At 46.7% G+C, this 17306-nt stretch overlaps 1 protein-coding gene across 7 annotated transcripts in view; it reads left to right on the plus strand.

The window, feature by feature from the left end:
* Positions 1-17306, plus strand: part of LOC146053730 (uncharacterized) — a 116235-nt gene that overhangs the window by 79124 nt on the left and 19805 nt on the right. For all 7 annotated transcript variants that reach the window (XM_083168012.1, XM_083168014.1, XM_083168017.1 and 4 more), the window contains one exon: positions 10510-10638. In XM_083168012.1, coding sequence (XP_083024138.1) covers positions 10510-10638 — 129 coding nt within the window. The remainder of the gene's footprint in view (positions 1-10509; positions 10639-17306) is intronic.

Here is a 17306-nt window from a genome sequence, read left to right on the forward strand (position 1 = left end):
TTGCGCCTGCTCCTCCGCCAGGGCAGCCTCGGCCTGCTCCCGTGCCTGTCGTGCTCGGGCTCGTGCTGTGTGGTAGAAAACAAAATCATGGTCAATGTCGGGTCATTGGGGCACATGTAATAATCCATAACAAGACATACATGGAAGGGTGATAATGTTGGCAAACGATGCTTGAAAGTAGCTCCTTACTGTTAATGGACTCCAAAATGTGACATTTAAGTTATTATGTAATTGTTAGTAATTTGTTCAATCATTACAACCCTGGCATTTATCAATGTTGAACACATATTAGATCTGGCACATTGTATGCATCTGAATCATGAATGCTATGTCATTACATATAAAAGCCACATGACTGCATGTTAACCAGGAAGAAGCACACATAACAGTCTATGGACTTTTAAACCCATGGACACCCACTTATCATGAGACACATTTTATTGTTTATAGATGGTATGATGTAAGTGCGAAATTTCATAGCTAAAATACTCACAATCAGCTATCTCGCCCCTAATTTGCTGGAGAAGCTGGGGCTGGCGCCTGCGGAGGTCCGACCACCGCCTCTCGAGCTGGCCGAGGCTCCTCCGCACCCGGGTGCGGGCGTAAATCCGGCGCCCTGCCGCAGCATAGGCCCGCCGCTTCTGGCCATTTGTGATAAAGGGCCCCGCACGGCCCAGCCTTGTCTCCATGACGGAGACCAGAGCCCTGAGCTCCGCAGGCGAAAATGGCTCTGCCCTGCGTGTCTCCGCCATGTTAACAATGGCATCAATCAACCAATCAGGTGGTGTCATTGGTTTATCACAGTTATTTGTGTTAATAACTTTATTGTTCATCTTTACATGAACAGCGTCTCTGCGCCAACACAAATGGTGACAATTTCGCATGCCTTAAAAACAGTAGTGCTGATGTATGGGAATGAGCAAATCTGATATATATAAAACACAGTGTGTATGCACTTAGCAAATCCAATAAGGCCTCGCTCCGCCAAGCAACGCGTGCTATAGCTTAGCAACGCCTAGCTGTACTTAGCATTACTTACTCTATGCATCTATGTGTATGCGTACATTTATGTTTAAAAGACACATACACATACTTGCAGGTATCCTGAGACCAGCATTATACACCAGCGCTGCCTGCCTGGCTGCCTGCCTGCCTGCCTGGCTGCCTGCCTGCTCCTTGAAATGTTTAAACATGTTAATAAATTGAAATATCATATATATATATATATATATCTGCAAACAAATCATACATCAACACAGGAAAAAATCCCCAACACATTAGAGAATAAATCAATGTACTCACCAGTCATCAGGGATAGTATCAACTACAATAATGAAGATATAACAAACACATAAGATCCCTTGTACAAGGTATAATAATGAGCACCTATATTGTACTTCCCCCAAAACTAAGCACATATGATAAATATCTACTATTTCTTTGCCATTAGGAGGGCAGGCTGGCTAATTGTCGTTTTGTAACACTGACAACTACCACACTGTACTTATTTGAAGGGGTGATTTTTACAACAATTGGTGTGTTCTGGTCCACTAGATAAAATGTACCTGAAGTATCTTTGCGCCACAGAGTCCCGCAGCTGGTATCCCCTCCGGCATTCAGGGGCGCGGGATGGGCGCATGGGCGGATCTTGCGGCTCAGATGGTACCTCCCACTCATCAAAGGGTATCTCACGCCGCACAGCAATGTTGTGGAAAAATATACACAGGCCCACGATCCTCGACACCATTTGAGGCGCATACTGTAAGTCACCACCAGTGCGGTGGAGCACTCTAAATCGACCCTTTAAAAGGCCAATTGAGCGCTCCACCACTTGCCTGGTGGCAACATGCGCCCGATTGAATGCCTCCTGTGGGCCCGGTGCTGGGTAGCTGTACGGCGTAAGTAGCCAGGGCGTACATGGGTAACCGGAGTCACCCAGAACCCACGCATCACGGCCTTCCAGCTCTTGTAGTCTTTGCCATATCCCGGTTTGTCGGATGACATGAGAGTCATGGGCACTTCCGGGAAACTTCGAGTTGAAGGCGAGAATCTCCATGGATGGGCCACATACCACCATCACGTTCAGTGAGTGGAACAATTTGCGGTTCCTATATATCTTCTCACTTCGAGATGGAGGCACAAATGGTACATGGGTGCCATCCACAGCCCCTATCACATTAGGGAAGCCAGCAATTTGATGGAAGGCCTGCTGGCTTCTGCGCAGGGTCTCGGTGGCAAATGTCATGGCCATGAAGTGCCCCTTGCGCCTGAACATGGCCAACGTCACACGCCTCAGGATTCGGCAGAAGGCCGGCTGAGATATTCCAGCAAGTACTGCCACTACTTGTTGGAATGATCCTGAGGCGCAGAAATGCAACACCGCCAGCAGCTGTGTGTGAGGCGGAATTGCTGTCGTGATCCCGTGTAGAGGTTCCAGATCACTCTCAATTAACGAGAGCAGATCCAGAATGACATGTGGCGGTAACCGGTACCTAGTAAGTACCTCATCATCGGGCATAGCAAACAGAGTCACCCGTGTGCGATAGATTCTAGCACGTCCTGGCCTCCTTGGCCGACGAGTGGGGAGAGCCGCAAGTGCCCTTAGCCTCCTTTCCATGTCCCGCAGCATTGCTTCAGCAACCTATAAAGAAATGAACATAAATACTGATGCACCTATGCACATAATGGCCATATCCCACTACAAATAGATTTGTAGGCTTCAATACGTACAATAGATGGCCGCCCTGTAAAATCCCGAAGATCCATTTGACTCTATAATGATGTAACAATAATATGAACTCAATACACACCGTCCTAAACACACAGATGCTTACAACATCGAACTACTAAACACTACTTGAGTATCAAAGGTGTCTGCATTTGTTGCCGACATCATGTACTATGAGACATTCCAGCTATTGCTGGGACATGTTGTCCTGCAATAGATGAACACACACAGGTTTAAGACCTGTGAGTGAAATAGTGAACATGTGACATGTTGCAATAATGCTACAAAGACTTTGCTGGCCCAACAATCTGTAGTCAGTGAGGCAATGGTGCATACATTCATACACTTACATTGTTAATGGATATCATATCTACAAGGACCATGGAAGAGCTTACCTTAGACCCTGACAAGTCCAGATCTGGAGACAAATGATTCTAGCAGCAAATCACTATTTATAGGCCTGTCACATGTGTGGTCTATAACAGTAGTGATGAGTATTGCATGACTTGTGGCCTGGAATTTCTAAGGGATTGGGCTACTTTTAGCTTGCAATCAAACGCCACAATACCACAGTAGTCATGAACCAAATGTCATGTCATGCTAGCAAATAGCATGTGTATTGTGCGATAGTCACAGGTGTATCAGAAGATTCTATGCAATGTTAGAATTGGTGACCAGTATTTCATGTAGAAGTTTCGCCAGGTTTTACACAATGGAATTTCCGCCACCGTATGCGGCGCGAAAAAACAGCGACGTACGCTCGTGCACGGAACGCAGCTGCCGCTGATGTCCGCCAAACAGGATACACAAACAGTATATAAAGGTGTATTAGAATGTGACAATGTTGTTGCTAACATGTCTGGATCACAACCAGAGGTGGACCAGGAGCTGCAGCAACTATTTGACCAGGTGGACTCCAGCACCACCTATGTGCCACTGCACATGCGGCCAGTGGGAAATGAGGAGGCTGCTGGCCCTTCTACAGCAGGGCAACCTGCACCTGACCATTCTACAGCAGGGCAACCTGCACCTGGCCCTTCTGCAGCAGGGCAACCTGCAGCTGTCTCATATGCACCATCAGAAGAATCTTTTGGAACACAACCGGGGACTTCACAAGATAGTACCATGGCCAGCACTTCAAGTGCAGCGACACGTGCCAGGGGGCGTGGCCATGGACGTGGCAAGGGGAGAAAGAGGGCAACAGAGGAACCAACTACAAGAAATAAGGCATATGAAGCACAGGAGCTTGCCATCCTGGTTCCCCGAGCACGTGATTTGATTGAGTGTCCATCAGAGAGGCTGACACACACACGCAGATGGAAGATTTGGGAAGAGATAACGGCAGAGATTAATGAAGTTGCGCCACAAGTTCGTGAGGCCGACCATGTCAAGAAGAGGCAAGTTGTTTTGTGATACATGTGCCCAGTAATAGACAAGTAATGATTGAATTCATGCTTAGATGGATTTTGCAAATGGCCGGTGAGGTTGTTACCATACACAGACATTATTGACATGTTATTTGGTTGAGAGTTAGAGTAGGGTGATTGTGAATGTGTATTGTAACGGTTGATATCATAGTTGCATGTAATGTTATCTTTTGGACATTAAGCACATGTCGTAATATGTAGCACAGAGCAATGGCAGCAACAGCAAACATCTGGAGTGACATGTATTAATATGTCAACTTACATTGCAGGTGGCAGGACTTCAAAACCAACCTGAAGAGGAAGATGACCAAGCGGTGGGAACACAGCCAGACATCTGGGGCCGGGCCCATGCCATCAGGGCTAGAGTTCACCCCCCTGGAGTTGATGGCCGAGAGCTGTGTATCACTTGAGGAGGTCAGGGGGGTGAGCACGATGGATAGCGAGGCCCCAGCTGAAGTGTTTGCGTCTTTTATTGAAGGTAAATATTTGTCATGCCATAAACTTGTGCAAGTAATTATCTTAGAATGTGTCCTAATTGTGTTTATCATTTTCCACAGACACCCCACTGCTTGGTGACGACTCTGGTCAGGAGGTGGAGGAGTCCGTGCCACCTGGCCCCAGTGGTAGGCCTGTGCAGCAGCAGCCATCGGCCCAAGCCGATTTGGCCAGGTTGGCCCAGATGCTTGGGGACATAAACCAGCAGGGAGAGTTGGCATCAGAACGGATGCATAGGACCGAGGAGATCATGGCGAGCTTGGTCAGCACCCAGCAGGCCATCGCTGGGAGCCTGCAGGCCATGGCTGAGGCGCATCAGGCCATGGCTGCAAGTGCTCAGGTGCTGGCCGAGCAAGCCACCCGCCAAAATGATCTCCTCCTCCACCATAATGAGCTTATGGTGGAGCTAGTTACCAGCAACAGGGTCCTAATGTCATCCGTTTCTGGTGCATTACCACCAGCAACACTCCCTGCTGGCAGGAGGGGTAGACCAGCCAACCCCTCACCAGCATCTGCTCCACCTGCCCCAGCATCTGGCCGTGCCCGAAGAGCTGCTGCACAGGCCAAGGAGCCTACCAAGGCCAAACGTGGTCGAAAATGAACTTGTGGCTGCATTAATCTCCACCGTTATCTCATCCCAAATCTTCCATTGTACTGTGTGTGTCAGCTTCTTATGTCCAATCACGTGCTGAGGGTAACCAGATGAGCCCTTGCTTCAAATGTCCTTTTTGGTTCCCCTGTTGCCCTCTTTTGCCTGCCATTACTGTCAGCTGTACTTGAAGTGATGTTGCTAAGTCCCCGGTTGTGTTCCAAATGATTCTGCTGATGGTGCATATGAGCCAGCTGCAGGTTGCCCTGCTGCAGAAGGGCCAGGTGCAGGTTGCCCTGCTGTCGAATGGTCAGGTGCAGGTTGCCCTGCTGTAAAAGGGCCAGCAGCCTCCTCATTTCCCACTGGCTGCATGTGCAGTGGCACATAGGAGGTGCTGGAGTCCATCTGTGTGCAATTATATTTGTTTTGTATTATAATTTATTTTGGTACATTCCTGCCATGGTTTGTTTTTTTTGGTATTTTTATTTTTTTGTCATTGCATCACAGTGGCATTGACTGTGAAATGTATATAAATAAATTTCTTTACTTTACAACAATTGTGTGGTTTAATTAGTACATGTCGCATACACATGTGTATTGCTAGTATTAATATTCAGTCATGTCCATTGTTAGCAGGTTTAAAGTGTGTCAGAAGTACAGCATATGTGGGTGATTAGTAAGGTTTCCTTGAAGCAGCAATGGTTTCAATTAAAGCACTGACAAGCGTCCTATTAGTGAGTAATGAGTAAAGGAGTCGATTTTATTGGGTTCAGGTGTTAATGCTTGTAGTCATTAGGCGGTCCGTTCGCCTCCCGCAGGAACGAGTGGTGTCCGCAAAGCAATAGTGGCCTTTTGGACACCGCACATTTCTTCCCTTTTTGTTCGCGTGCATTCGGAGTGCTATCCGAATGTACGCCCCCCAACATAAGTGTACTCCCCCGTGTCCGCCCATGTTTCCGCCCCGTTTTGCCCACTTTGAAACTACGCCCATGTGTCATTCCGCATGACGCCCATAATACGCCCATATTTCCCGAATGATTGCGGTGACCAGTTTTGTACGGGATTTGCCCGAACAGGTACGGAGTCAAGGCGTGGCACATGCGCGTAGCGTTCTCCACGCATGCGCAGACGCCGTAAAGACGCGATCCGAAAGTATGCGGAAAAGTACGCGTCAATCAGAATAAGGGCCACTGTTATGAATACTCGCAGAGGTTTTCTCAATGCCACAAATCCTTTTCCAGGATGAGCTGAATTAAAACAGTAATAAAACCCGCAATAAATATGACTGTTTGTTTTAGAGCAGTATTGGAGTTTAGGGGATTTACTAGTATCAGGGTAGAACAGAAAGCAGTTTATTAACCCCTGGGGTCAGTGTGATACTGACAGGTGTCACAACTGAAGATGTACCGTAACAAGAGACTGTTTAGAATTGGTAACGGTGAGCTGCGGTTATACAGTAGTGAAGAGTTTTCATAAAAGTGTAGAAAGAGGTGTTTATATAAAGAAGGGGCAACATGCATGGGTAGAAATATTTGTGAACTGAACGTAGCAGCTGCCGGGTGAGTTGGCGGGGTACCACAGGCGATTCCCCACCCTAGCAGATGGGGGCCTTAAGAGCTGCAGAGTTATTCAAGTTGGGTCAAAATCTGCGCTAGTCCTCTTGTTGCGAACCACGGTGAAGGCAGATACATCTGACCATATCACCCTCCTTCTGTCATCCGTAGGACACAGAAATTAGTGTTCCTGCCCTTTTTGTGTCTGGGACTTTGCGCCCTTCCGCTGCCCCCCTGGTGCGCTGACACCCCGTTGCAAACTTTCTCATCCGCCCCCCCTGCATGCACTGAAACGCTGATGAGCTCTCTGCTGAAAGCTGTGTGTCTGTTGTTACAGATGTAGCCCGCCACCGTCCCCCATGCTGTTACCACTGCTGAAGTCCTGAGAAGTGAGCGGCATGGCAGCTCTTTAAAGTGACAAATCCCCCCCCCCCCCCGCCACAACGCTAAGCTGCTCTCTGCTAGCAGTGGCTGTCAGCTCTTCCTGCCGGCTAAGCCCTCCCTCCACAGACAGGAGGGCTTGCTGGGGTTGCTTTTCCCATTCTGGGTAACAAGGATATAATACCTCCTGGGCAACGAGCATGAAACCTTCTTGGCAACTAAGCATAAAACCTTTGGCATTGAGTAAGAAACCCCTGGCAATGAGCATGTAGGTAAGAGGCTCTTATGTGCCATCATATGTAGTCGCTGTTAAGGTGTGTGATGGGTATTACAGTGTGGGTCATCATGTGTGATGGGCATTACAGTGTGGATCATCGTGTGTGATGGGCATTACAGTGTGGGTCATCGTGTGTGATGGGCATTACAGTGTGGGTCATCGTGTGTGATGGGCATTACAGTGTGGGTCATCGTGTGTGATGGGCATTACAGTGTGGGTCATCGTGTGTGATGGGCATTACAGTGTGGACCGTCATCATGTGCGATGGGCATTACAGTGTGGGCCACTATCATGTGCGATGGGCATTACAGTGTGGGTCATCATGTGCGATGGGCATTACAGTGGGTGCCATCATGTGTGATAGGCATTACAGTGTGGGTCATCATGTGCGATGGGCATTACAGTGGGGGCCATCATGTGCGATGGGCATTACAGTGTGGGACATCATGTGCGATAGGCATTACGGTGTGGACAACCATCATGTGTGATGGGCATTACAGTGTGGGCCATCATGTGCGATAGGCATTACGGTGGGGGCCATCATGTGTGATGGGCATTACAGTGTGGGCCATCATGTGTGATGGATATTACAGTGTGGGCCATCATATGTGATGGGCATTACAGTGGGGGCCATCATGTGTGATGGGCATTACGGTGTGGGCCATCATGTGTGATGGGCATTACGGTGTGGGCCATCATGTGTGATGGGCATTACGGTGTGGGCCATCATGTGTGATGGGCATTACAGTGGGGGCCACCATGTGTGATGGACATTACAGTGTGGGCCATCATGTGTGATGGGCATTACGGTGGGGGCCACCATGTGTGATGGACATTACAGTGTGGGCCACCATGTGTGATGGACATTACAGTGTGGGCCATCATGTGTGATGGGCATTACGGTGGGGGCCACCATGTGTGATGGACATTACAGTGTGGGCCACCATGTGTGATGGACATTACAGTGTGGGCCATCATGTGTGATGGGCATTACGGTGGGGGCCACCATTGTGTGTGATGGGGCCAAACAAACATATCAAATAAAAGAGATGCTCCGAACAATGGGCGTTTCCGCCACACTCACATCCCCCAACGAGGCTCAGTGCCATCTTCCCAGCCTTGGGTTCTCCAGAGAATTGCATCCCACAGAATTCGGTGCGACTGCGGCTCTGCGCCATTATATTGGATGGAAGCCTGCGCTTTGCATGCTCCGCTGCGCACTCTGCTGTAATTGTTTTTTTTTTTTCTACTGGACTCCTGTGCATACTGTGACTACTGGCCATACTCCACTGTGACTGCTGGCCATACCCCACTGTGTATACATTACTGTGACTGCTGCTCGTAACCCCATTGTGTATACATTACTGTGACTGCTGGCTTTAACCCCACTGTGTATGCGATACTGTAACTGCTGGCCATACCCCTCTGTGTATACGTTACTGTGACTGATGGCTTTAACCCTACTGTGTATACGATGCTGTAACTGCTGGCTATACCCCTCTGTGTATATGTTACTGTGACTGCTGGCCATACCCCACCTGCCACCTGTCGACCCAACGGTGTCGACCTAATGACTGTCGACCTAAGTGGTGTCGACAATACGACCATATCCCGTAAAGTGGCTGCTGGCAATACCCCACTAGTGTTCACACTCTGATTTTTTTAGGGCAGGGCGCTGACCATCAGGCAGAGCACTTTTTCAATCGAAAGAGCACATTTTATACTAGAAATTTACATCAGAAACAGCAAAAATTATAAGAATGATGCCCATTACACATTGTCATATTCTGCTATGGCCATTACATATTCTGTCGCAATGAAAACACATTATACCACAAACCGTAATACCCATTACACATTATACCGCACACACCATAATGCCCATTACACATTATACCACACACCATAATGCCCATTACACATTATACCACACACCATAATACCCATTACACATTAAAACAAAATACCATAATGCCCATTACACATTATGGCACACACCCTACTACCCATTACACATTGTCATACTGATCTATGTCCATTACATATTCTGTAATAATGACAACTACACGTTATATCACACAACAAAATACCCATTACACATTATACCACACACCATAATGCCCATTACACATTATACCACACACCGTAATACCCATTACACATTGTCATGCTGTGCTATGTCCATTCCATTTTCTGTCATAATGACAGCTACACATTATGGCATACACTGTAATACCTCTTATACATTATACCACACACCCTAATACCCATTACACATTGTCATACTGAGCTATGTCCATTACATATTATGACCTAATGACATCACACATTATGGCACACACTGTAATGACTCTTACACATTACACCACACACCATAATGCCTCTTACACATTATGGCATATACTGTAATGCCTCTTATACATTATACCACACAATGTAATACCCATTACACATTATACCATGCACCACAATGGCCATTACACATTATACCACACACCGTAATACCCATTACACATGATGGCACACACCGAAAGTTCTCAGCGGCACGTCAACGAGGTGGGGGGCAGCGCAAGGGCGCAGAGTGCCACACACAAAAAGGGCAGGGAGCATTTTGAGGTTTTAAAAACGGGCAGGGTGCAGCACCCTGTAACAGAAGCTTAGAAGGAACACTTGTGATATTATGCTGGGTACACATTGGGTAGCTGGAAATGGGGAACGTGCATCATTATTATAGAACAATGTTTATTCATAATCTTTCTGTGGCTGATATACCAGACATAGCCAAGCGATGTTCATAAAACATTCAGTGATTTGACTCTTTCCTTTATGGTGAAATGCCATTGGTAATCAAGATGTATATCCAATACAGATCAATCCCTGTATTTAATGTGTCCATTATGTGCTTGGTTGCATTACAGAGGAACATATTAGGCCCATGAGTACGTTACCTCAGGGCATAAATATCCCATTTTTCTTTTGTTAGGATGTTGAGCTACCACATTAGTCAGCCTTACTAATATAGTTATATACTCATGTGTTTGTGTATGTCTCCTGGATAGGGAGCTGAACAGTATGGGCATCTGGTACCGAATGGGAAGGGTTCCAAGAGCCCCAGAATCTCCGCAGCCCTCAACACCTTCCTCCCCATCTGCTGTGGTGACGTCGGCATCTGCTCCAAACCTCCCGAGGTAGGTACTTGTGTAGACGTTTTGTTTGAGCCAAGTGTTAAGGCCCATACACACTTGAAGATTTTCATTTCAAAAGACTTTGCCAAAATCTCTGAAAGATATATTTGTCACCAAAGTAGTGCGTACACACTGAGCTATTTTCCCCAAAGAGCAAGAGATTTTCAGGAGGTGAAAGACTTTGCTGAAAATCTTTCATATAAAAGGCTATTTACATAATGGACAGGGTTTGTATTCCAAGGGTGGGAGCAGGGGCCATTTTATTCAGTGCATTTCTGTTCTAGGGGCCTGATTCAGAACTGATCGCTATGCTGTGTATATTCGGAGCCCAGCAAACAGGTAAACGCTACCTGACTCTGCTCCGACTGGGCAAAATCCCGCCCATGTGCACAACTACCATTTAATTTGCCACCGTGCACGTAGGGAGAAATCCATTCACCTTCCCCAGCAATGTATACATTACCGCCACAACAAAATATACATTGGGGGGCAGTGGCGGTGGTAACATATACATTGTTGACCTGCGCCAGCAGTGTATACATTAACGCCATAAAAATATACATTGATGGCCAGTGGCAGTGGTCTCATATACATTGCTGGTCTGCTCCAGCAGTGTTTACATTAATAACTATTATCACTATACATTAGTGCGCAGCAGTGCCTAAAGTGGAAAAATTTGCTTCCCTGACTCTTCCCCCCCCCCCCCCCCCCCAATTATGTCACAGCCACACTGTCAGGAAAAGAATAATGTGGCCACATAATACCACCCCTGATTCAAATGATGCCCCACAGTGCAAAACAACCCAACACCTAATAAAAACTGAACATTTTGTGCCAAAAATTTTAGGGCATGGCTTTATGGGTCAGGGACACAGAAATGCACACAGTAATGCAAATTACACATTATGCCACACACCGTAATGTCCATTATACTATATGCCAAACACGGTAATGCCCATTTCACAATATGCCAAACATGGTAATGCCCATTTTTTATTATGCCACATAAGTGCCGCTTACATACATGCTCATTGCCAGGTTTTACATTCTCAGTGCCAGGGGTAACATGCCCAGTGCCAGAGGTGTGCACTGTGTGGGAAAGGAGACAGCAGGGCAGAGCGGTGGGAAACCCGGATGTCTCAGAACATCCGTGGTGCGGCTATTTCAAATGACTTGCGAGCCAATCGGTGCTCGCGGCCCGGCAGCTCCTCATTTGTTGCCGTCCCGCGAGCTCTGATTGGCTCACGAGCCGTGAGTTGGCACATAATTTTAAAATAGCTACGCCACGGACGGATGGACCTTCTCTGAGACATCCTGATTTCCCACCGCTCTGCCCGGCTGTCAGCTGTTTAGCGATGCGGACGGAGGCGGAACCATTCCACCTCCAAAATAAAACTGATGGAACGCAGTTCCGCCCAGTTCCTGCTCCCTTTAACCCTTGTGCTGGCCTGTATCAACAATGTATATATTACTGGCTTGTAAGTAACATTGGTGGGCAGTGATGCCACTAAAATATACATTGCTGGCATGTGCCAGCAATGTATATATTACTGGCTAATTCATAATTATTTGTGGGCAGCAAGCAAATTAATAATCATTGGTGCCCAGTGGTGCCAATAATATATACATTGCTGGCCTGTGCCAGCAATGTATATATTACTGGCTTATAAGTAACATTACATTGGTGGCAAGTGGTGCTAGCAATATATACATTGCTGGCATGTGCCAGCAATGTATATATTACTGCCTTAAAAATGTAACATTGGTGCCCAGTGGTGCTAGCAATATATACATTGCTGGCTTATGCCAGCAATGTATATATTACTGCCTTAAAAATGTAACATTGGTGCCCAGTGGTTCCAGCAATATATACATTGCTGGCATATGCCAGCAATGTATATATTACTGCTTTAAACATAAAACATTGGTGGCCAGCAGTGCCCCCTGCTCTCAGTGCTCTGTGTTAAGCATAGCAGGGGGGGCGTGGCCAGCAGAGTGTGTTGCTGGGTGAGGGAGAAGTGCTCTGTGGTGAGCACTGAGCAGGAGGGCGGGACAAGCAGACAGGCAGGGACTCGGAGCAGGATGCATGGAGCCGGCGCAGCAGCACTTGGACAGGGTGAGTATTATGACAGGCGGGGGCGGGGGGCGGCGCGGCGGTCCGCCGGGCTGAAAGTGGTTAATCTTTCAGCCCGGCAGGCGTACACACATGGCGATGATGGATGAAAAACCATCCATCATCGCCACATCTGCTGGTAAAACCAGCAGATGAACCACTTTCCTAGCGATTATGCGGGAGCGCGCATCATCGCTAGTCGGCAATCTCCGGGGCATACACACTGGGCGATTTTCGGCCGAAAATCGCTCAAAACTGCTGTTTTGAGCGATTTTCAGCTGAAAATCGTCAAGTGTGTATGGGCCTTCACTATTCGGCCCAAATGTCAAATGCAATAAAGATACGTTACTGTCCTCCTTATACTACACACTTGCCGGTCCTTTCTCACAGAACCACGGGCTGCTAAGAGGCCCAGATATCACTGGGAAGGGACAGCGAGCTGCGGGACTGTAATATTACCAGGTCTTTATTACTCTACAGAGAATGCTTCATTCATTAGGACAGGCATGTCCAAACTATGGCCCTCCAGCTGTTGTGAAACTACACATCCCAGCATGCCTTGCAATAGTTTAACATTCCCTAAAAGCAAAACTGAGGCAAGGCATGATGGGACTTGTAGTTTCACAACAGCTGGAGGGCCATAGTTTGGACATGCTTGCATTAGGACCTAATGCTTGTGTTGACCCTATGACCCATACCCGTCTTATGCTGGGCATACACTATGCAATGTCTGTCAGACCAGCAGATATACGCTATGAGATAGTAGTGTATGGCCACATGATCCGGGTTCCTTCCCTGTAGAGGGAACATTTCCCCATGCCTCCCCTGTGACAGAACAGGTGAAAGGATGGGCGCTCAGTTTGGAATGTTGGAAAATGTCTGCAGCTACCCAATGCACTCATTGGCCGGATCCACTGATAATCAGCCAGTCAGGACAATGATTGCATAATGTATTTATATGTATTACAGGAACTTTTCTTGTATGAAGTAAAGGGACGCTGTTTGTAACCATATGTTCTTGTAATCACATTACACTCTTGTTACAGTACATGTTTGTTACAGCCTTGACCCATGTTGGATGAAGTGTGTAAACTCTTACAATCACGGGACACACTGTCTGTATTATGGATGTTTCTGAGTAGTGCCTGGGTGCACCATGCGATGCCCGGAACTGCTCCGTACTGTGGATGCGTCTGCCGGCTTCTTCCTTCATAGTAGCTTTCAGATGGAAACTGATTCAGACGTATCTTCTGTACCCAGCATGAAGTGGGTCCGAGCCCAGATACTAATGATGACTGCAGTGGGCGGGACAGGCTTTCACGTGTGGATTGTTAGTGTACACGGGAGACTCCCGCATTACCATATGGAATTCAGCAATGGCGCGGATGAGTCAGATTTACACCCTCTCCCGGTGACAATATACATATTATTCAGTTATTTAATAGACCAAATTTTCAATTGTTTTTTTTTCTCATTTACCCACATTCCAATGTCCATGGGGGAAGCCTTGTTATCTGTGCAGAACAATCAATAACATATTCTGAATATTCGCTTACTGATTTGTGATGACCCGTCACCGTGGCAGCACCTGACCGTAGCTTGGTGACTTACCTGGGTATCCAGTAAGTGAGGTCAGATATCTGTAATGTGCTAAATCAGGGAATAAATAGTATGGTGACAGCAGGTACAGTCCGATATATAGGACCTAATCTGTCCATGAGTCGGTCCGCTCAGTATAGCTGTAAGTACAGTACATGCTGAGCAGCTTTATGTGACTGCTACAGTAAGTACAGCACATGCTGAGCAGCTTTATGTGACTGCTACAGTAAGTACAGCACATGCTGAGCAGCTTTATGTGACTTCTACAGTAAGTACAGTACATGCTGTCAGCTTTATGTGACGGCTACAGTAAGTACAGTACATGCTGTCAGCTTTATGTGATGGCTACAGTAAGTACAACACATGCTGAGCAGCTTTATGTGACTGCTACAGTAAGTACAGCACATGCTGAGCAGCTTTATGTGACTTCTACAGTAAGTACAGTACATGCTGTCAGCTTTATGTGACGGCTACAGTAAGTACAGTACATGCTGTCAGCTTTATGTGATGGCTACAGTAAGTACAACACATGCTGAACAGCTTTATGTGACTGCTACAGTAAGTACAGCACATGCTGAGCAGCTTTATGTGACTGCTACAGTAAGTACAGTACATGCTGAGAAGCTTTATGTGACTGCTACAGTAAGTACAGCACATGCTGAGCAGCTTTATGTGACTGCTACAGTAAGTACAACACATGCTGAGCAGCTTTATGTGACTGCTACAGTAGGTACAGCACATGCTGAGCAGCTTTATGTGACTTCTACAGTAAGTACAACACATGCTGAGCAGCTTTATGTGACTGCTACAGTAAGTACAACACATGCTGAGCAGCTTTATGTGACTGCTACAGTAAGTACAGCACATGCTGAGCAGCTTTATGTGACTTCTACAGTAAGTACAGTATATGCTCTCAGCTTTATGTGACGGCTACAGTAAGTACAGTACATGCTGAGCAGATTTGTGTGACTGCTACAGTAAGTACAGCACATGCTGAGCAGCTTTATGTGACTGCTACAGTAAGTACAGTACTTGCTGAATAGCTTTATGTGACTGCTACAGTAAGTACAGCACATGCTGAGCAGCTTTATGTGACTGCTACAGTAAGTACAGTACATGCTGAGAAGCTTTATGTGACTGCTACAGTAAGTACAGTACATGCTGAGCAGCTTTATGTGACTGCTACAGTAAGTACAGCACATGCTGAGCAGCTTTATGTGACTTCTACAGTAAGTACAGTACATGCTGTCAGCTTTATGTGACGGCTACAGTAAGTACAGTACATGCTGTCAGCTTTATGTGACGGCTACAGTAAGTACAACACATGCTGAGCAGCTTTATGTGACTGCTACAGTAAGTACAGCACATGCTGAGCAGCTTTATGTGACTTCTACAGTAAGTACAGTACATGCTGTCAGCTTTATGTGACGGCTACAGTAAGTACAGTACATGCTGTCAGCTTTATGTGACGGCTACAGTAAGTACAACACATGCTGAACAGCTTTATGTGACTGCTACAGTAAGTACAGCACATGCTGAGCAGCTTTATGTGACTGCTACAGTAAGTACAGTACATGCTGAGCAGCTTTATGTGACTGCTACAGTAAGTACAGCACATGCTGAGCAGCTTTATGTGACTGCTACAGTAAGTACAACACATGCTGAGCAGCTTTATGTGACTGCTACAGTAAGTACAGCACATGCTGAGCAGCTTTATGTGACTTCTGCAGTAAGTACAGTACATGCTGTCAGCTTTATGTGACGGCTACAGTAAGTACAGTACATGCTGAGCAGCTTTATGTGACTGCTACAGTAAGTACAACACATGCTGAGCAGCTTTATGTGACTGCTACAGTAAGTACAGCACATGCTGAGCAGCTTTATGTGACTGCTACAGTAAGTACAACACATGCTGAGCAGCTTTATGTGACTGCTACAGTAAGTACAGCACATGCTGAGCAGCTTTATGTGACTTCTACAGTAAGTACAGTATATGCTCTCAGCTTTATGTGACGGCTACAGTAAGTACAGTACATGCTGAGCAGATTTGTGTGACTGCTACAGTAAGTACAGCACATGCTGAGCAGCTTTATGTGACTGCTACAGTAAGTACAGTACTTGCTGAATAGCTTTATGTGACTGCTACAGTAAGTACAGTACATGCTGAGCAGATTTACGTGACTGCTACAGTAAGTACAGCACATGCTGAGCAGATTTATGTGACGGCTACAGTAAGTACAGCACATGCTGAGCAGCTTTATGTGACTGCTATAGTAAGTACAGGACATGCTGAGCAGCTTTATGTGACTGCTACAGTAAGTACAGCACATGCTGAGCAGCTTTATGTGACGGCTACAGTAAGTACGGTACATGCTAAGAAGCTTTATGTGACGGCTACAGTAAGTACGGTACATGCTGAGAAGCTTTATTTGACTGCTACAGTAAGTACAGTACATGCTGAGCAGATTTATGTGACTGCTACAGTATGTAATGCATATGCTGAGCAGATTTATGTGATTGCTACAGTAAGTACAGCACATGCTGAGCAGCTTTATGTGACTGCTACAGTAAGTACAGTACAGTCTGAGCAGCTTTATGTGACTGCTATGAGGCATGGAAGTAAAGCTACTAGACTATAACACAAGTCAGTATATAGCTGTATACGCACTGGATGATGTCTGTACCCAGCGGCATCCTCCGAGATGGGACCCGGTGGGGTGCTGGCATCGGCTAGTGCATACACACTTTTGTTAATGCCAGCCGCAACGAGCGACGGTGGGGGTGCAGGCTCCATGTTACATTGCTGACAAGTTGTGTGAGTGCACATCATCAGCATTGTGCGTACACACTAGACCAGGGGTAGCCAACTTCAGTCCTCAATAGCTACCAACAATTCACATTTTTCAGAGCACCTAGCTTGTGCACAGGTGCACGCATTACTCAATGACACATTTTAAAA

Source organism: Crinia signifera, unplaced genomic scaffold (assembly GCF_055691185.1).
Source record: "Crinia signifera unplaced genomic scaffold, ASM5569118v1 HAP2_SCAFFOLD_190, whole genome shotgun sequence".
Classification (NCBI taxonomy): domain Eukaryota; kingdom Metazoa; phylum Chordata; class Amphibia; order Anura; family Myobatrachidae; genus Crinia; species Crinia signifera.